At 42.2% G+C, this 21,434-nt stretch overlaps 1 protein-coding gene across 1 annotated transcript in view; it reads right to left on the reverse strand.

Moving 5' to 3' along the window:
• LOC144596517 (spermatogenesis-associated protein 7 homolog) overlaps positions 1-12,776 on the reverse strand; it is an 87,943-nt gene extending 75,167 nt beyond the window's left edge. Inside the window, exons 1-2 of the mRNA XM_078404905.1 lie at positions 12,708-12,776; positions 5,283-5,357 (exon numbers count right to left, since the gene is read on the reverse strand). Coding sequence (XP_078261031.1) covers positions 5,283-5,322 — 40 coding nt within the window. The 5' untranslated portion in view covers positions 5,323-5,357; positions 12,708-12,776. The remainder of the gene's footprint in view (positions 1-5,282; positions 5,358-12,707) is intronic.
• Positions 12,777-21,434: the final 8,658 nt, after the last annotated feature.

Genomic DNA, 21,434 nt, shown 5'->3' on the forward strand with positions numbered 1-21,434 from the left:
ATTTTATACAAATTAATAACACGGGCGCAGACAGCTTAATTGGAGAAGGCCTTTAATGAAGCCAAAATTGTGAAAATATTTGTTACAGGAATATAATTCCATTGTGAATCAGTCCAGTATTTACCAAAGTGAATTTTCTCTTGGGACAGCATGGCTGAAAAGATAAATAAAATAATGTCCAATGGGGAATTGAAAATTGGTCACTGTTCAAATTCCTTCTGAAAATGTTTGTTGTACTTTAATCTTGAAAATGTTATTTTCTGCAGTTGGCCAAACTCTGGCACATGAAAGGAGAAGTTGAAAGTCTGCATTTGATGAGAGTGGCTCATGAGATATAAAAAACGGTAGATGTTTTTAGAGCAAAATGTTTAGGAAGGAACTGCAGATGTGGTTTATGCCAAAGATAGACACAAAATGCTGGAGTAACATCATGATTTTGTGATAACCTCAAACTTGCACTGCTGTCTATACATGTTAGCCTTCTACCCCTTTGCTAATCAAGTAGATATCGACTTCTGCTTGCACTGTCCTTTGAGGAAGAGTGAGATGGAAATCCCATGAGAGGAATAGATTGGGTGGAAGCACAGTCTCTTGCCCAGAGTAGGAGAATCGAGGACCAGAGGACATAGGTTTAAGGTGAAGGGGAAAAGATTTAATAGGAATCTGAAGGGTAACTTTTTCACACAAAGGGTGGTTGATGTATGGACAAGCTTCCAAAGAAGGTAGTTGAGCAGGGACTATCCCAACATTTAAGAAGCAATTAGACAGATACATGGATAGGACAGGTTTGGAGGGATATGGACCAAATGCTGGCAGGTGGGACAAATGCAGCTGGGACACGTTGGCTCGTGTGAACAAGTTGGGCTGAAGGGCCTGTTTCTACACTGTATCACTATGAATCTATGAATCTAAGAGTGTTCCAACCATTTGAAAGATAAATTTCTGCTTTAAATGGGAAACCCCTTGCTTTTAAAGTGATCTCTCGTTCTAGATCCTCTCATAAGAGGAAACATTCTTTACAATGTCACCCTGTCAAGACCGCTTAGGATTTTATGTTTTGATTGAGTCACCTTCACTTTTTCAGGCTCCAAAGGATGTTAGTCAAGCTTGCCAATCTTTCCCAACAAGTCAACCCATGTATTAGCCTTGTAAATCTTTTCCAGGCTGCTTCCCATGTACATGCACTCTTAGATGCAGTGTGCCAAGTACTCGACATATGATCTCAGTAAAGCCTTATATATCTGAATCTGAATTACCTTTATTGTCATTCAAAATGAATTGAACGAAAATCATTTGCCACGCAGCCACAACAGTACAGAGTAAAAGGCACAAGACACACAATTTTAACACAAACATCCATCACAGTGACTCCTCCAGACACCCCTTCACTGTGATGGAAGGCAAAAAAAATTCTTCTCTCTTCCCCCATGCTTCTCCCACGGACAGATAGTTCGACTTCTGCCGAGGCGACCAAGGCTCCCGACTCGCGCAGCCCCCGCAAGGAGATGGTAGGTCCCACGGCTTCACAAAACTTGTGTGAAGTCAAGAAAAGCCATGGGTAGTGGTAGCAAAGAATTTCACTGTGGCTTGTCACATGTGACAATAAAGTATTCAATTCAATTCAATTCAATTCAAGCCATGTTCATCCTGCATTTCCTTTGGAGATAACATGCAGTGAATATAATGTCCTTTGTGCTTCTGGATAGGGAAATCCACAATGATATTCAGGGAACATCACTTTAGCCATTAGGAGGGTGCAGCTGAGGATGATCCTCATGATGAGTCTTCTGTGCAACACAACTGGAAGACTTTTGTGCCTTTACCCACAACCATATTTACCTGTAACTTTCTTGAAGATGCTCACAATGACACCATCCTTGAAGTCACTGAGTATGCCCTCAGCCTCCCAGGAGTCCACTTTCAATTGCAATCTCAGCATTTCAAGATTTGCTACCAATTTTTGTGGACTTTGAATGAGTTTAAACCACTCATGGGAATAACCCATTAGGAATGATCGTGTGGATAATCAACAGGAAATTAATTTGAATTAAAGTGTTAATGAATATGCAAAATCATAAAACATGCAGCATACATCTTAATATTAGCAACAGCTTGCAAATCATAAACCAGATCAGGTTGAGAGATTAGCATACGCTTGCAAATGAGGTAACACCTGTCATGTTGCTCATCAAACATATTTATTTCCATAATACTCCACCGAGCTTGAAACATTTATAGGGTACTAGTACACAAATAGAAATCCTACTATTCCTGGTTGCTTTCATTTAAGGAATCCATGGAGTGAAAGTAAACAAATAAAAAAATTCAACATTCGTGTCTCAATAGAAAAATATTTTTATACTAAATAATACTTATACACTGCAAATTCAAACCCAATGTTTGAAATAAAATTAATTTTTCTATGATTATTACACTATAATACATAATGTCCTGGAAATAGGATAGCTTAAAGGATAATTTTGAAATTACACCTGTACCAGGTTGATTGGTACGGGTGTCAGGGGTAATGGAGAATGGGGTTGGGAGGGAGAGATACTCCGGCAGAGCCAAATTCTGCTCCTGTCACTTATGACCTGATGACCAGGCAAACTTTGCCCAACTGTCTTGATATCTTATGGGAAGAATTTAAAAAAAAAGTTTCTGTAATATTTATATGAAGGATATACGTGATCATTTAAGCATGTTATATACTGAAGAAATGTGTGAATAGTAGGGTAATGTTAGGAGGGAGGATAAAGTGTCCTCACTGAAAGGATTCACTGGAAGTGTCTTAGAGACGTTGATGGAACAGGCAACCCACAGGAAAGAGGGAAGTGTGAACATCCTGTTCCTGCTGGACTTCCTGCTGAAGCGACCGCAGGCAGTGAGAATGGGCCCGCACCTGTCCTCCACTATCACCCTGAGTACCGGCACACCACAGGGCTGTGTTCTGAGCCCCATGCTCTACTCCCTCTTCACACACGACTGTGTTCCTGCATTCGACACCAACACCATTGTCAAGTTTGCAGACAACACAAACGTGATCGGGCTTATCACCAACGGTGATGAAACAAAATACAGAATGGAGGTGCAGAACCTGGCGGACTGGTGCTCAGATAACAACCTGTCCCTAAACACCTCCAAGACCAAGGAGCTGATCATCAACTTCCGTAGGTCACATAACGGGGAATACGCCCCGATCTCTATCAACGGGGACATTGTGGAGAGAGCGTCTAGCTTCAAGTTTCTGGGCACTCACATTTCGGAGGACCTAACATGGTCCAATAACACCGCTGCGCTGGTTAAGAAGACACAGCAATGACTGTTCTACCTAAGAACACTGAAAAAGTCTGGTCTACCCCAACAGCTGCTGATGACCTTCTACCGCTGCACCATGGAGAGCATCCTAACACATGGCATCCCTGTGTGGTACCTCAGCTGCACGGAGGCAGAAAGGAAAGCTCTTCAGCGGGTAGTCCATAGAGCTCAGAGGACCATCGGAACACAGCTACCAGACTTGGAGGGCATCTACAACACACGATGCCTCAGAAAAGCCACCAGCATCCACAAAGACTCTTCACACCCCTGCAACAGTCTGTTCGAACTCCTTCCATCGGGCCTTCTACGCCCGCACCTCCAGACTCAGGAACAGCTTCATCCCCAGGGCCATAGCTGCTATGAACCGGTCCTGCTGAGCCGGATGGTCACATCGCACAGTGATCCGGCACAGATCCACTTGCACTTTATTCTGTCTTGAAACTGTTACAATTTGTTTCTTTGGGTTGCTGTTGTTTAAACTAATTAAATTATTGGATCGTATGGGAGGCGCATTCCCAATCTCGTTGTACCCCTGTACAATGACAATAAAGATATATTGTATTGTATTGCATTGTATGAATCAAGACTGTCCCCGGCTAGAAACAAGTGCTCCCAGCAGGAGAATGCTCAGGAAATTGCTCAGAAGATCTCTGCCATTGATTGTCACCTTCACTCTACCATACTCTAGAGCCTGCCAATCTTTTGCCCAATGTCATCCTCAGCTGTGTCCTCCTAAAGGCTAAACATAGAAACATAAAAACACAGAAAATAGATGCAGGGGGAGGCCATTTGGCTTTTCCAGCCAGCACTGCCATTCTTTGTGATCATGGCTGATCATCTACAACCAGTAACCTGTCCCTGCCTTCTCCCCATATCCCTTGATTCCACAAGCCCCTAGAGCTCTATCTAACTCTCTTTTAAATTCATCCAGTGAATTGGCGGCCACGGCCTTCTGTGGCAGAGAATTCCACAAATTCACAACTCTGGGTGAAGAGATGTTCCCTGAATTGTTAGATACAATTGTTTCTCAATCCAGAAGCACAATGCACATGATATTCATTGCATATCATCTCCAAAGGCAATGTAGGATGAACCATGGCTATCGCTACACATTGCTTTCCTTGACTTTGCAAAAGCCTTGAGTAAGTTATGTAACGCTTTACTGAAGGTGCAACTCCCATGTACGCATTGTGCCTGCAACAAATGGATGCGACATGCAAGGCTTCCCTTCCAAATATATGTAACTGAATTTTGTCATTGGTACCCTTTACCTAGTATGAGATACTTAATAAAAATATTTAATGAGAAATATATTTAATTAATCTTCCACCAGTTTCACATGCTGTGTACTGTTTTCCATTCACACTCAGTTAAAATTAATGGAAAATTAGGTAGCATGAACCTGCCATTCCTGATTTACGCTGTTTTTGAGGATTGCATCACTGAAGAGAACCAGCAAGCACCATGCACCTCAAACAGGTCTTGAGGCTAACTTGAAACTTGTTCCAGGGTATCAAATTAATTTTTTTATTGCTGACCTATCATATGCTCCATAAGACAAGCTTCAGAGATGATTGTCTACTCGGAAGTTTGCCCTGAGTAAATCTCTGAAGGATAAGGTAGTGAGGTGAACATGTAAGGTTGATGACAGACTTTGAAATGCTGTGGAGCCAGGTAAAACACACCTGCTTGCTCCACACAAAGCTATAAAAAAGTATAGATATTTACTCTTATGTTAATGGTTACTACTTCGCTGCAGAAATTGCTAATGGTCATTGGATACAACACAGGCCTAACAAGGACAGTTTGTTTCTAGTATATGAATGAATGAAATATCTGACATTTCATAAATGTAGGCATACAAGATTGTAGATGGGTAACCTGCTAATATGTAAACTTAGTTTCCTGGTCCTATTTACCAACTCAGGCTTTACATCGTTTATGTAATTTATCTTGATACTTACTGCTGCTTTTTGTGCACATGTGTCCCTTAAATGGACGCATCAGGGAATACTTTGGGATCACGGTTAATTGAATTCCTAAGGAGCAGAAAAAACAATGACAAGTAAGTACAAATTGTGGCAAGCAACATTACATTCAGGCTAAACAATTCCAGCAACGGCAACAAAAAAACGTGCTCATACATCATTGGCAAGTTTCCTTATACTGAAAACGTTGAAGTTGTCAAGTTACATATCTGAAGCATCTTTTCATCTTTTGGAGACAGAGGTTTTCCATGGAAAGCACAACATTTTTTCTCTTAACAGTGAACTCTGCCATAAGAATGCAAATCTTTCACAAATTTATTGTAGACATGGAATATTTCTTTGATTTTACCTGTTATCATGTCATTTTTCTGATGCCTATACTGAAGCAGCAAAGTAAGATTTGCACTACCCAATTATATTTGACAATATTTCAGCTCCAACAACATTTCCTTGATCAGGAACTCTCTACTGTTAAAGCTACCATTTCTAGAGCAGTAACAATACATTGACTAGGATAAAGATTCTGTGATCCATCCATATTTTTGGTCCTATGAATACTCCCATGTTGGGAGTGCACGATTCATAATATCATAAAGATCACCATGGATCACATTTAAATAATAATATTTACAATTTGTCACGGGCGTCGTGGTGGTAGAGTTGCTGCCTTATAACTCCAGAGACCTGGGTATGATCCTGACTACAGGTGCTGTCTGAACCTTCTCGTTTGTACGTTCTCCCCATGACTGCATGGGTTTTCCCTGGATGTTCTGGTTTCCTCCCACACTCTAGAGGCTTAGAGATTTGTAGGTTAGTTGGCTTCGGTAAAAATTGTAAATTGTCTCTAGTGTGTAGGATAGTACTAGTGTATGGGGATCGCTGGTCGACGCGATCTCAGTGGGCCAAAGTGCCTGTTTCCATGCTGTATCTCCAAACTCGCTAAACTAAACTAAATTATCATCAGGTGAATATAAAAGGGAAAGCTAGAAATAAGTTTTCCTTCACAAAACAAAAAAGCACATTGCATTTACATGACATTGTAAAATAAGAGTAAATCATTTCAAGGAATTTCATAGTAACATGTTCATTAAAATTTGCTGCCAGTCTACCTAGAGAGATATTAAAACAGATAAGTAAGAACATTTTGGCCTTTGAGCTACATCAAGGCAGAAGGATTTAAGGAAGCAGAGTTACAAGCCCACACAAGTTAAGGTACATTCACCAAAGATGGAGTGATTAAAATGCGGAAGCCAGATTAGAGAAGCACACAGGTACTGGAGCGGTTTAGTGTTTAAGGAAGTTACAAAGATAGTGAGCAGCAAAATCATGAGGCCTTTGAAAATGATTAGAATATTACAATAAAGAATCTGGACTATTAGGAGAACTAGACCAGGTGCATGTTAGGACGTAGACAATAGTTTTGAATGACCTTAACTTAATGGAGGGTGGAAGGCAGGAAACTTGCTGAGAAAGATGGGAATAGTCAAATGTAAGGTAACAAAGGTGCTGATAAGCATGGAGTTATTAGAATCATATAATTGCTTTTCCATGCTTTGATGATAAAGGCAGATGTTTTAACTATTCGATTTGCCAATTATTGGGTACCTTAGAAGGTCCAACAGCACTTCTCCAATGTTGACCCACCTGGTGTTGACATAGTTTCACATTATAGGTGATTCTTTCTACTGAGTGGCCTGGTGGCACACATCCTCTCTCAAGGTGTTGATGTCCTTTGGCTGCAGGACCTCTGAAAGGCTTTCTCAATACCCTCCTCAATCAAATTCAGTCTTTAGTCTGAGGGGGTGGCACAATGGTGCAGTGGTAGAGTTGCTGCCTCACAGTGCCAGAGACCCAGGTATGATCCTGACTACGGGTGTTGGCTGTACGGAGTTTGTACGTTCACCCTGTGACCTGCTGGGTTTTCTCCGGGTGCTCCGGTTTCTCCCACACTCCAAAAAAGTGCAGATTTGTAGGTTAATTGGATTTGGAAAAATTGTAAATTGTCAGTAGTGTGTTGGATAGAACTAATGTACAGGTGATCGCAGTCAACGCGGACTCGGTGGGCCATAGGGCCTATTTCCACACTGTAGCTCTAAACTAAACCAAACTAAAGTTTAGAGATACAGCTCAGAAACAGGCCCTTCGACCCACAAAGTCCACGCCAACCAGCGATCACTCTGTACACGAGCACTATTGTAAACATTATTTACAGAAGCGAATTAACCTACAAGCCTGTACGTCTTTGGAGTGTTGGAGGAAACCAGAGCACCCGGAGAATATCCACATGGTTACGGAGAGAACGTACAAATAGACAGCACCCGCACCCATAGTCAGTATCAAACCCAGGCCTCTGGCGCTGTTAGGCAACAGCTTCACCGCTGCATCACTATGCCACCCTATGTTATCAGAGGGGACACCAGACCAGTTGCTGGATATGACCACACATGAATAAAATTTGAAAAAGAAATGTAAAAGGACATGCACACATGGCAATGCCAAATACAAGATACTGAGCTCCTGGTGTTGCAAGAATCGTGATTTTGGACAGCCTCACAATCCTTATTAGTTGCTTAGAAAATTGCTACATATTTGTAACAAGTTGAAATTAAAAATTGAGTTACAAGCTTTAGGGCTGTGACCGTAATATTTCAATTTAAGATAACTGGTGCAAAAAAAGAAAGGAAATAAATTTAATTTTCCACACGGCTTGTTAAGATTTGAAAAACATAGCCTGACCCGAGTTAATTAAAAAGTAACTTACAAAAGGGAATAGGAAAAATGATTTTTAAAGAAGTTTAAATAGAAAAAAGTAAAAGGGAGTGGAACAAATTAGAAATCTCTTTCAAAGAGCTGGCAAGTCCATAATGTCAAATTGTCTTTTTCCCGTGCTGTAGAATTCCACAATTACCACATCAATTCAATGGTTCACACTTTAAAATTATATCTTTAAAACATTTTGATAGATATTAGTTGAATTGTTCTGCTAATAATGAACATGTAAATATGGGTCGGCTTTCCTTTATAATGAAAATATCCAGCTGTTTCAAGAGCATCATTACTCTGAATTCTGATTAGCTCCAAGAGACTGTTTGATTTTTTCATCTATTTTATTGATGTTTTAAATATGTATGTTTCTGCTAACAATCATCTCACATGAATCAACTTCAGGGAATTATTCCGTCACCATTGTTAAATTCAATTAACACTGGAAGGTACAGTCCTTAGTTCATAATGTCTCATGAAATGAAGTCAGTTTAGCACGCTGAACTAAATTTACAAAAAAGGATAAATGTAAAATGAAGCACAGTGTGATCATTACCCAAAATGCAAATTAACAAGGGGTCAATGCCAATGGTGGGACCAGGAAGCCAACTTCTCTGTTCCTCAGACAATTTTAGAACTGACAAAATCAGAATGCAATAAATGTTGAGAGGGGGGCTTTCAGGATGAAGCTTCTAGCAGACCTTTGTGGTGACTTTTGTATACTTTGTATGCAAAAACAACAAATTTCACAACAAATTTCAGTGACAATAAAGTATCATCATCATAATCAATTTCACATTATAAAGTTAACTGTTTGTGGTCTTTGGAGGTATACATTCTGTTTATTTTCCTACATTTGTCACATGGCCCATAGAGTCATACAATGTGGAAACAGGGCCTTCGGCACAACTTGCCCACGCTAACCAATATGCTCCATCTCCACTAGTCCCACCTGCCCGTGTTTGGTTCATAACCCTCTAAATCTATCCTGCCCATGTACCTGTCCAAATATTTCTTAAACATCATAGTATCTGCCTCAACCAGAGACAAATGTTTGGACAATTAAAATGATTACAGTATCTTATCTCTACTAAAACTTGTGCATTCCTAAGGTTTGAAATCATGACTGCTTTGTGAGTGAAATATCTGCCAAAGGGTTGGTGGGATCCATCCTTAAACTATTTAGAATTGCAAATGGAGGCTTTTCCCTCAATCAAATAAGGCTATGCAATCAGTGTCAATAACTGTTTAAATGGCAAATTACTTGGAAGCATCCCAATCACAATATTCCATGCTTTAAAGACATAATAGGGTGGTAATCAATCACAATTTCCCACCTTTGAAATTGGTACGAGATTATGATGACACCAACTACACATTAAATTTCCTGTTCGATTTCAGTCATTAAATTGAGTAACAAACGACACAGAGAAGAACAGGTGGTGTTGATAAGTTATAGTACCTTTCCTTCAGATTTCTTTGTGACCTAATTATAGATGAAGTGGATTGATTTTATAAATGTGTGATGCTGTAGAAAGATGGTGTATTGTGCTCCACACAAACTTAAAAGTTGTAATAAAGCCGTGTCATTGTAGCATGCATATTGTGTATATATAAAATGTGGCTAAAAATGTAAACATCTTGAACTGTGCCTTATTTGAGATTTCCACGGTTTTTCTACCAATACAATAGAGGACCAATCAGGCGAAAATGCGTAGAAATTCTCTGTGGTTGTGTAAAGAATTGAAAGTTATCATGGATATTTTTCTACATCATCAGCATTCACATGGCAATGAGCTCGAGAGAAAGAGTTTAAAGGTTGCATTATGGCACAGCAGTTAGGTTTGTTACCTCACTGTTCCGAAGATTCCAGTTCAATCCTAACCTCAGGTGAATGCGTGGAGTTTGCAAGGTCTCGTTATAACAGTGCGAGACGTTTGCTGGGTGCTCAAGTTTCTTCCCAAACCTCAAAGATGTGCTGATCGATTGAGTCTGAAGAAGGGACCCGACCCAAAACGTCACCTATCTATTTTCTGGATGCTGCCTGACCCGCCGAGTTATTTCAGCATTTTGTGTCTATCTATTACTGGTCACTTAAAACAAAGCCAAAGACTGGGGTTCGGTGAGTGAGACTAAATTTCAAGGCTAAGGGAGAATGGAACTGATGGGATGGCACTGTTTTTGGGCTGACAGAAATATAGAAAATAGGTGCAGGAGTAAGCCATTCAGCCCTTCGAGCCAGCACCGCCATTCAACATGATCATGGCTGATCATCCAAAATCAATACTGTTCCTGCTTTTTCCCCATATCCCTTGATTCCATTATCCCTGAGAGCTAAATCTAACCCTCTCTTGAAAACATCCAATGAATTGGCCTCCACTGCCTTCTGTGGCAAAGAATTCCACAGATTCACAACTCTCTGGGTGAAAACATTTCATGGATTTGGCCATGGATAAGACAGGCCTGAGCAACCGCCAAAAATATATTCTCCTGTGTTGAAAAATTTGCAGTGAAATATCTTCCATTTATAATTGTCACTGAGCAGGACAAAGAAACAGTTTCATAAATTTATTCTTGGTAAAGCATGGGATAATGCATTAAATTGAATGACTGGGGAAGTGTGCTGACAAGAGAAAACCGGGTAAACGTTTAAAGCTTTAAAAATAAATCACCTGAGAAGCCAGCAACACTGAGGGATTAATTGATGATCAATTTTGCAATGACATATAAAGCCACAGAATACCAGGACAGGCTTGATGCGTTGTATAAAAGTGAAACAGCTTCCATAATAAAACACCAAATGGTGGGTAGACGATATAATAATATGAATGTATGATTATTCAAATCACACAAAGCTCTCCCTCTACAAATAAAAGTATGTGTTAGGAATCCGGGGTCGATTGAGCACACACTTCCCAATGCACATCTAATGATGGAGGAAACGATTACTTTCCTGAAGAACGGTCTCGACTCAAAACGCCAACTAGTGCTTTTCTCCAGAGATGCTCAGTTTAGTTTATTGTCGAGTGCACCCGAGGTAGAGGGGAAAGCTTTTGTTGTGTGCTAGCCAGTCAGCAGAAAGACAATACATGATTATAATCAAGCCATTTACAGTGTAGATAGACACAAAATGCTGGAGCAACTCAGCGGACCAGCATCTCTGGAGAGAAGGAATGAGTGACACTTCGGGTTGGTTTTCACCTAGCTACAGCTGACAATGACCAGTTTCCTTTATCATTGTTGCTTTTTTGCATATCTTTCATTCATTTGTTCCATGTCTCTCTACGTCATCGTCTATATCTCTCGTTTCCCTTTCCCCTGACTTTCACTTCGAAGGGTCTGACCCGAAACGTCACCCATTCCTTCTCTCCAATACAACCAAATGTCGTACCATGCATGTCTCACACAAGACCAAACCATTTTTATTGGAATACAACATGGGTAGCCACACATTGCTTGCTGTCGACCATCACTCATTTCTAGGAGTCGAATTAAGCGAAGATTTAAGTTGCGCGACGCATGTCGTACATCCGTCAAAGAGAATGCCTACGTCCTTGGTCAGGCCCAAATTGGAGTATTGTGGAGCTGTATGAGATCCTTTCAACAACAACAAGATCAGCCTGTAGAAAGTACCACGCCGAGCAGCTCCCTTTGTATGTAATGACTACAAGCGCAAATCAAGCGTGAATAATATGCTGACATCTCTCGGATGGGAACTCCCTAGAGCTCCGCAGAATCAGGCTAAGACATTGCAATTTACAAGGAGATTCACAAAATTACGCCATCAAATCTTCCGTCATCCCAGAGCATCAACCGCCATGAAACAAGACAAAATACATTATCAACTCGCTAAATTTCAATAAACTTTGTTACCAATATTCCCTTTACCCAAGGATGATAAAGGAATGGAATATGTTACCACCCAACACACGTGCCGCTCCCGATGTTGTCATTTAAAAAGGGGATTGAGCAACTAGGTCTCCTCAACTTGGTCAAAAAGGCCCAGTTCAAAATGTGATCACCACTCTACTCATTCCAACCTGCGCGCGATAACCACTTATGAGGTGTTTGCGCAGTAATCAACCAGAACCAGATGCTGCCTGTCCCACTGAGTTACTCCAGCTTTTTGTGTCTATCTTCGGTTTAAACCAGCATCTGCAGTTCCTTCCAACACATTTACAGTGTACAGATACATGACAAGTGAATAACGTTTGGTGCGTGCAAGGTAAAGCCATCAAAGCCCAATCAAGGATATCTGATGGTCACCCAAGAGGTAGATAGCAGTTCAGCATTGCACTCTGGTTGCTGCCTGTCCTGTTGAGTTACTCCAGCATTTTGAGTTCAAACCAGCATCTGCAGTTCCTTAATTGTTTACTGTACATCGTGTTGTTACTTGCGAGCAAAGCACCAAGGCAAATTCCTTGTATGTATACATACTTGGCTAATAAAATGCATTCAATTCAATTCAATCCAATTCCTACACATGACTTCTCTCGACCCTAAGGTGTGGAAACTCTATTTCAGACATGAACTTTTATCAGCAACAAATCCTCAAACCGGGATTTTGAGAAACACTAGAGAGAATTATCAGGAAGATAAGCCATATTTGCCTTTAAATGTGAAAGATGTCTCCCTTACCCTTTTGCGTGTATTTTTCTGAGCCTCTTCTTTCATGAACAAACACTGCAGTTCCATTCAGGTTGCAGGAGCTCGTGATGGACAGCACGGAAAGCCAATCAGTGCAGGGATTAAGCCTAGACGCTGACGTGTGACGGGATGAGGACCAATCAGAGCGCAGTGTGGGCGGGACATCGCCTGTTTTCAGAGGCGGCGCATTGCTATGCCAACAGCAAGTTGCTATATATATCGTCTGCTGGTTTAGTGTAAATGTAATATACAATTATCAAATGTTAATGTAATCATCTTGGTGTAAAGGGCAGTGTGGATATTGCAACGTTATTTGGCGTGAGAGGTATTTTTTCTGGGTTTGTTTTAGTCGTTTTTGTAAAGATAATGTGAAATCTTCTCCAACCAAATGTAACATTTATGCCCATTCCTTCTCTCCAGAGAGGTTGCCAATCCCGCTGAGTTACTTCAACATTTTGCGTCTATCTTCGGTGTAAACCAGTATCTGCAGTTCATTCCTACTCGTCTCGTTTATTCAGAGTTGTATTGTCACTTTACAACGTTGCAATAGTTCTTAATCCTGCTGCTGTTGTAGAATATGTGAGCTGGTAGGTGGCAGAAATATAGGCCGGTGGATCTCCTCGGGGTTTCTGCTATTGCACCGCCATAATTTTGTTGGGCATAATATCATCAGTAGTTTAGTTCAAACTGTGTTAGCTGGGACTTCGTAGCGTCATCAGCCCTGAGTCAGGAAATTATGGGTTCAAAACTCTTTCCAGACATCTGGGTACAAAGATGAAAGTTGACATCCCAATATAGAACTGAAGGAGGGATGTGCTGCTCGATATGCTATTGGTAGTTTGAATGAAACATACTCTTCTTGCACAATTTCCAAATTAGCGCATGCAACAACTTATCCTGGGCATTCCTGCCTTCAATCAACAGACCAATAATCAAGAAATAGCATTGCTACTGGAGGTAGCTTGCTCTCCACACATTGTGCAAATTATTGCTGAGTTTCCTACAAAATTGGGAGAGTGATAGTAACTGTTATAAAGAGATCTGGGATGTCCTTAAAGGGCTGCAAAAGTGTCATATGACTCCAAGTCTTTGAATTATTGAAGAAATGCAATTTGTATATGAAAATGAATTCCTACTGCTCTTTCAATTATGTTCGGCACAGAGGGGCTGAGAAAATGCAGAAACAGTATGGACACTTAAGAATAAAATGCAAAGGACCATTGATGTTTGAAGGATTTAAGGGATTTGGGAATTGGATGGATAGATGTAATTAGGACTAATACTTTTGCAGAAGACTAATGCCTGAATAGAAATACAACCAATCTCAATCATTTCATCTCAGCATAGTCTTCCTGTAACTAAATTGTCCTAATTACTAAATTCACAAATCATTTCACAAATCATTATCTCTTAAGCACTAACCCTGGAAATATATTCCTCAGCATCACAGTTCTTTGAGTATGAAAGTTATTCACCTCACGATATTTATCTTGCATCTGCAGCATATCTATTCCTGGCTGGAGTGCTAAACAATTTACTGCTATTATTTTATAATTTAAATGCTTGTTATATCATTCCATTATTTGCATTAATCAACATCAAATTTTTAAAGTTTATTTTCATATTTGTGTTTCATATACCAGAATATACACTGAATCTATATACTTTCTCCCCCCCCACACACAATCTAGAACTTAGTTATTATGGAATTATTGTTGTTTTTGGTTTTTGTATTCTCACCCAATTGCGATATCAGCTAGAATTCAATTAAATAAAGTTATGGCCTTGTCAACTTGAAGAGCTGTGTTTAATTTCCTGTGACTTGTACACAGTTTCAGCCCTATTTGCACCGGAATATATTGGCTTAAATAAAATAACATTAAATTCCATTCACCACTATTAAGATTTTTAATTAACATTTTATTTCTGCTTTGCTTTGATATTTTGTAGATCAAAACTAAAAGCCTGAGTACATCATTGGGCTCCTAAAATCTGTTGCAATCTTCATCAAGATTTTGTAGAGTTACATTTCCCCCTTATTTAAGTATCCTCCGTAAATGTTATTATGACAGGTATAGAAAAATGATTGGTAAGCACAATAAACTGATTTGGTCCTGAAATGAATCCTGTTGCGACATCAGTAGCAATTTCCAATTTGCTTTGAAAAAAATCACCATTAAATCTTTTTGTCCGTTTCTCCCCATCCAATCAATTTTAATGAATGCTAGCTTTAACCTATATCCTTATCTGTTAAACTACTGTAATAAACTCCCAAGTGGTATCTTGTCAAAGTTTTTTCCTAAAATCCATTTATAACATACCTGCTCAATTTTGTTATAGTTACTCTTCCTTTAACTTAATCTTAATTTTATAATTTTCCTACTTAAAATATACTGGACCAAGTGGACCCATTGGGCTCAAACCACTCCTGCATTGGTGCAGCACCCTCCCACCCCCCTCCCTCTATGCCCCCCTCTCACTCCCCTCGCCCCCTCCATCCCCCCTCTCCCCCCTCCCCCCTCTCCCTCGTAGGGTTGCCTCTCCCGCATTGGTGCAGCACCCACTCCTCCCCTACTCCACCCTCACCTCCGCCCACTCTTCCCTCCCCCCTCCTCCCTCCACCCTCCCTCCCCCCCTCCTCCCCCTCCTCCCCCCTCCTCCCCCCTCCTCCCTCCCCTCTTCCCCCTCCCTCCCCTCCTCCACCCCCTCCCTCGCCCAGCCCCCACCCTCCCACTCTCCCCCCACCCTCCCCCACCCCCCAACCTCCCCCACCTCCCACCTCCCTCCCCTCCCCCTCCTCCCCCTCCTCCCTCCCTCCCTCCCTCCCTCCCTCCTTCCCACTCCCCCCTCCCTCCTGGGAGCAACCCACGGTTGCCTGTAGCAAACCGCCTCCCGGCCCAGGCGGCTGCCATTGGTGGAGCGGGGGCGGGGGGGAAGAGTCCTGACCAAAGATACTAGAGGAAAAAGATGGACAACTCTGTTGAAATCGCCTACAATGGTGTAGTACGCAAAGGAGCCATTTTAGTAGGCAAAACCCACCGTTCGTTATGCCTCTCGCAGTGCAATCAGTGTTTTGGGGGAACAGTATGTGTGATTATACCATTAAAATGCAGAATATATCTCATCTATCAATTCACAATTTTTTGTTATTTTTCTTTTAAAATGTTTCTGCAAGTTTCTGCCATCTAAAATGGTGCCTTGACGTACTATGGTTTTTAGGGTCGAGTGGTCTATCTTGTTCTTCTAGTATCTTTGGTCCTGACCCATTTCGGTGCGGGGATGTTCAGTGGTAGACGGCGGCGGCTCTCCCACTGTTACTGAGCCTCTGGACTCTGGGCGGCGTGGGGAAGGCGCTGAGCTGGCCGGGGAGAGGAGGGAGGACGGGGCAGCCGAGGGCAGCCCCAGCACCAGGCCCAGGCCCCAACCTCCAACTCCACGAACGCGCAGGCTCACCGCCGGTGTTGCTGCCGCCGCCTTTCCCCTTCTCTCACGGTTACCCGGTCATGTCCAGGCCCAGGCCCCAACCTCCACCTCGACAAACGCCCAAGCTCACCGCTTGCAGCTGCTGCTGCCGCCTTTCTCCTTGTCTTACCTCAGGCTCACGGTTACCCGTCATGTCCAGGCCCAGGCTACAGCTGCTTCCCCTGGCGCCAGGTCTGGCTCTCCCGCCCCCAAGAGACAGGTGGCCGAGCCCTGCTCAACGGGGCCCAACTGCGCAGGTGTGGACGCGTTCAGCACACTCGCGGATGCGGCAGCCATCTTATGTGAGCACCAGATCAACTGAGCCCCAACTGCCCATGCGTGGTTTTTTAAACTTTAAAATGTGAATAACTTTAAAAACATAACACATATTTCAATGAAACTACTTCCATAGGACCATGAGACGACGGTGAGTAAGGTGGGCCTAAAAGTCGCACGCTATCGTGTACCATTTTGGCTGCAGTTCAGGAACAAGCGAACAAACGAGAGTTTCAGTATATAGATTATAGTAGCTGATGTCTCAGCAGTTTCTTCCCTGGCTCCCTGAAGATCTCATTTTCCTTGCATCCATTACAGTAATGGTTAGTCTCTCTGATATCGTTTATAGTAGAGACTGGTGTAAAATTCCATCCCTCTGATGTAAAATAACCGTTCTCCCCTCTTGAATGTCCCACTTCATATTTATCTATATATTTTTATTATAATACCTGTAAAACACTTCTGTATTGATGTCTTAATTGATTTTTCTCTCCTGAAATACTGTCCTTGAGCTTTGCTTGTATTTTACATCTGTATCTTCTTTCAATATTTTACATTCTCATTTGTTTTTTATAATAGAGTCATAGAATGATACAGCGTGGAAACAGGCCCTTCGGCCCAACTTGCCCACACCGGCCGACATGTCCTAGCTACGCTAGTCCCACCTGCCCGCATTTGGTCCACATCCCTGCAAACCTGTCCTATCCATGTGCCTGTCTAACTAATATCTAATAACTAATAACTAATATGGCATAAATATTCACCATTTTTAAAATCTGGAGTCACAAGAGACTGCAGGTGCTGGAATTCAGAGCAACAAACAATCTACTGGGGGGGACTCAGTGAGTGGAGCATCACCCATGGAGGGAAATGGGCAGTTGATGTCTCAGGTCAAGACCCTTCATTTGGTCAGTAAGAGTAGAGGGGAGATAGCCAGTAAAAAGAGGTGAGAGGGAGGGTGGGACAAAGGCTGGCAAGCAATAAGTGGATCTACATGAGGAAAGCATAGAGTGGCAGATGGAGCCAAGTAGGAGAGGGAAGGGTGGAAATATTGACAGATGATAGGGATAAATAGATGGAGGAATTAAAGGGCTACAGATGATGGAATCTAAATGGAAAAGAAGGTGAAGCATGGAACCAAATAAAGGAGGTAGGATGGGCAGATGGGAACAGTTCTGGGGTGGGATGTGGGATGCCATTCCTCTGGTTTGCATTTGACCTCAACCTAGCAGTGGAAAAGACTGAGGACAGGCACGCCAGTGTGGGAATAGGAAGAGGAATTAGAATGGTTTGCAACTGGGATCTTGAGATGATCTTGGTGGGCAGAGTGCATGTGCATGGCATGTATCTCTTTAATCTTAACTCATCCATGTGGTGGAAAATAATCCTGGGGTTCCACCATTGAGTTTTATTTCAAAACATGTATCCCGAGGTAAAAGTGGCCATATGTTGCTTGCATTAGTGAATGTGTTGTCCATTTAACTCCATTTACTTCAACAAAGGCATGTTACTGAGTGCAATGCAGAGGTGCTACTATAGATGAACATTTAGTATATGACTCAACCTATATTTCCAGTCAATGTCCAAAGTTTATTTTGCAGGATATCACTCCAATCTTCAATTCACTTCGGCTCTGGATTTCTGCATCACTCCTATCTCCATTTCCTACATACTCTTAAGTAAAAGGTATCACAAAATGCTGGAGTAACTCAGCGGGCCAGGCAGCATCTCAGGAGAGAAGGAATGGGTGACGTTTCAGGTCAAGACCCTTCTTCAGTCTGAAGAGGAAGAGGAAAATGCAGCAGCACATTAAGGTCCAACTAATTGTGCTTAGAAAATGATGAGATAATCTATTTTAATGATGTTGATTTTGGATAAATGTTGCCCTGAAGCTGCATATTTCTTGCTCCTTTATCAAATATTGAAATAGGACCTTTTAGATCTATTCAATAGGATGAAAGCATTATTAATTTATCATCTTATCAAAAATATCAAACTTCCTCAGCACTGTACTGGAAAGTAAGCCTTCATAATGAGCTTGAGTCACCGATGAAGGGCTTGAACGAACAACTTTATCCCTTGGAGGGAGAGCATTAGCATTGAGCTGACAACTAATATTATCCTGATTCTAATACCTGGGTGTCTCAAGTGGTTGGGATACCAATAACATTTTCTAAGTCATTCAGACTATTGAAATTCTTGTCATGGGTCAATTTTTTGATCCTATATTCTTGTTTGTTCTGGACATTTATATTAATTTGACAGCTCTGCATGATTTTGGTGATTTTTTTAAGGGAAGATGAAGCTTAATGACCTGAACCATCTCATTTATTGTTATGGAGAATAAGGTATGGAGAGTAATGATCCCTTGATCAGCACAATAATCTCAAAGAAATTCCACAATGGAGGCATTTGAAATTGGACAATTTCCTATGATTAATTTTTATTCTGATTGTTCTGTTTTTCCTTTTCTGTCACCTGAAAGTTAACAAAAGATCCTCAGTGTGCAGTCCCATGGTTATATCAGTTGCGAAATTGCAGCAAATAAATTCCTGTGATACATTTGTCCGACAATATGTTTTAGCTTTGTAGACTTGGTGGTTGCAGGTAGTGAAAGTAGCTCAGAAATCATAGCTTAAACTGTTACCATAGCAACTGAGGCAATGCAGTCATGGTACAGTAACACGGTCCTTCTGCAGTTGTACAGGGCCCTAGTGAGACCGCACCTGGAGTACTGTGTGCAGTTTTGGTCTCCAAATTTGAGGAAGGATATTCTTACTATTGAGGGCGTGCACCGTAGGTTCACTAGGCTAATTCCCGGAATGGCGGGACTGTCATATGTTGAAAGACTGGAGCGACTAGGCATGTATACACTGGAATTTAGAAGGTTGAGAGGGGATCTTATTGAAACATATAAGATTATTAAGGGATTGGACACGTTAGAGGCAGGAAACATGTTCCCAATGTTGGGGGAGTCCAGAACCAGGGGCCACAGTTTAAGAATAATGGTAGGCCATTTAGAACGGAGATGAGGAAATACTTTTTCAGTCAGAGAGTTGTAAATCTGTGGAATTCTCTGCCTCAGAAGACAGTGGAGGCCAATTCTCTAGATGCTTTCAAGAGAGAGCTAGATAGAGCTCTTAAGGATAGCGGAGTCAGGGGGTATGGGGAGAAGGCAGGAATGGGGTACTGATTGTGAATGATCAGCCATGATCACATTGAATGGCGGTGCTGGCTCAAAGGGCCGAATGGCCTCCTCCTGCACCTATTGTCTATTGTCTATTGTCTAACTGCAATGATTTGTACATCTGCTTATACCCCTCTCTGCTTTCAACCTTGATGAGAAAGACTTTGAGACTTTCATTGTGAATATGACTATTCTGTATGACATTACAGGTCATGGGGGGGGGTAGTGGAATGATGTCCATTATTGCCAATTGTCCATTATCACCATAATTACCGAGCAATAGAGTATCATTACACAAGTAGTAGAAACAAAGAACTGCAGGTGCCGGTTAATAAACAAATGGACACAAAGTGCTGGAGTAACTCAGCAGGTCAGGCAGCATCAATGGAGAACATGGATAGGTAACGTTTCGGGTTGGGACCCTTCTTCAGACTCTCGGTCTGGAGATAGGTCTGGAGTCCAGGTGAGTTGACAGCCCTGGCCTGTTGGCGGCCAGGTAAGAGGTGAGGATCAGCGGAGTCAATGGTCGTGGCTCGCAAGTGGCCTGAGTGTAGGTAAGGGCCGGCGGTGGCAGAGGCAGCGGCAGGCTCAGCCTGGAGGTGCCTGAGGGAATCTGTGTGGATCGGTGTTGGCGGCAGTAGGTCTGGCCTGGAAGCAGCCGGGGAGGAGGTGCGGGCCAGAATCGGCCGCCCGGCCCTGCGATGCAGGTTGATAGGTCTAGCCTGGAAGTGGCCAGGGAGACTGTACAGGTGTGGTGTCAGCAGCCTGGCTTGGCAGTTAGGGTCGGTAGTTCTGGACTGGATGCGGCCAGGGTGGTGGCCTCAGAGAGAGCTGGGAGGTGGTGAACATTGGCGCTGAGTCTCCCGGCATGGCTGCGGAATTCAGCCTTGTAGCGGTCGGGTGCGCCGCGCGATCCAGCAGTGAGCCTCGACCCGAAACATCACCTCTCAATGCAATCCAGAGATGCTGCCTGACCTGCTGAGTTACTCCAGCATGTTGTGTTCTTCATCATTGCACAAGTGTTGATCGAAGCAATTGCTTGTCAATTCCGATAGCCTCCGCACTGTAGCTCGCAGTCCGTGTTCCTAAAGGGATGTCTAAGTACTGTGGGTCGCTCCAACTGCTACAACTGAAATCCATTATAAAGAGGTCTGTAGTAACAAGCGTTTACTGTATCTAAAACATATAAAACTCATGAAATGGAGTTAACTTATTAACTTATTAATATTAATATTAATATTAATATTAACTTAATATTAACTCCATCAGCATGTATAAAAGAACTGCAACTCCGCGTCAGTCTTTTGTCTATCTGAACTATGTACCTGTTTCGTAGTCATTATGGCTATAGCTCGAGGTCAAGGCTGATGGTCTACATTCCGAAGAACGAAGACGCCTGTGCGTGTGTTTGTTTAACGTGTACTTGATGTTGCACTCTAAGAAGCACAGGGTTCTTCACAAAACAATCAACTAATTCCAATGGCAAGGGAACCAAGATGATTGGAGCTGATAGATCCGTTGCAGCCTTCATCCGCCTTCACAGCCGTTGAGTTCAAGATAACTTCGTCCACCTGGTCCGCCGTTGAGGTCTTGTAGGTTCGATCGTTCTTAGTCTGGACCCTCATCCTCGACTACCGCCATGGGTGGCCCTACCAGAAGCTAGTGCTTCCTCTTCAGATCTTTCACCTTGTTGTGGTGAAGAGGCTTGCGTGCCCCCATGATTCCGAGAGAAATGTACCTGTTTACAAAATAAATGCAAAGTTGTAGCGACCATAGACAATAGACAATAGACA

The sequence above is a fragment of the Rhinoraja longicauda genome, chromosome 9, assembly GCF_053455715.1.
Source record: "Rhinoraja longicauda isolate Sanriku21f chromosome 9, sRhiLon1.1, whole genome shotgun sequence".
In the NCBI taxonomy this organism is placed as follows: Eukaryota; Metazoa; Chordata; class Chondrichthyes; order Rajiformes; family Arhynchobatidae; genus Rhinoraja; species Rhinoraja longicauda.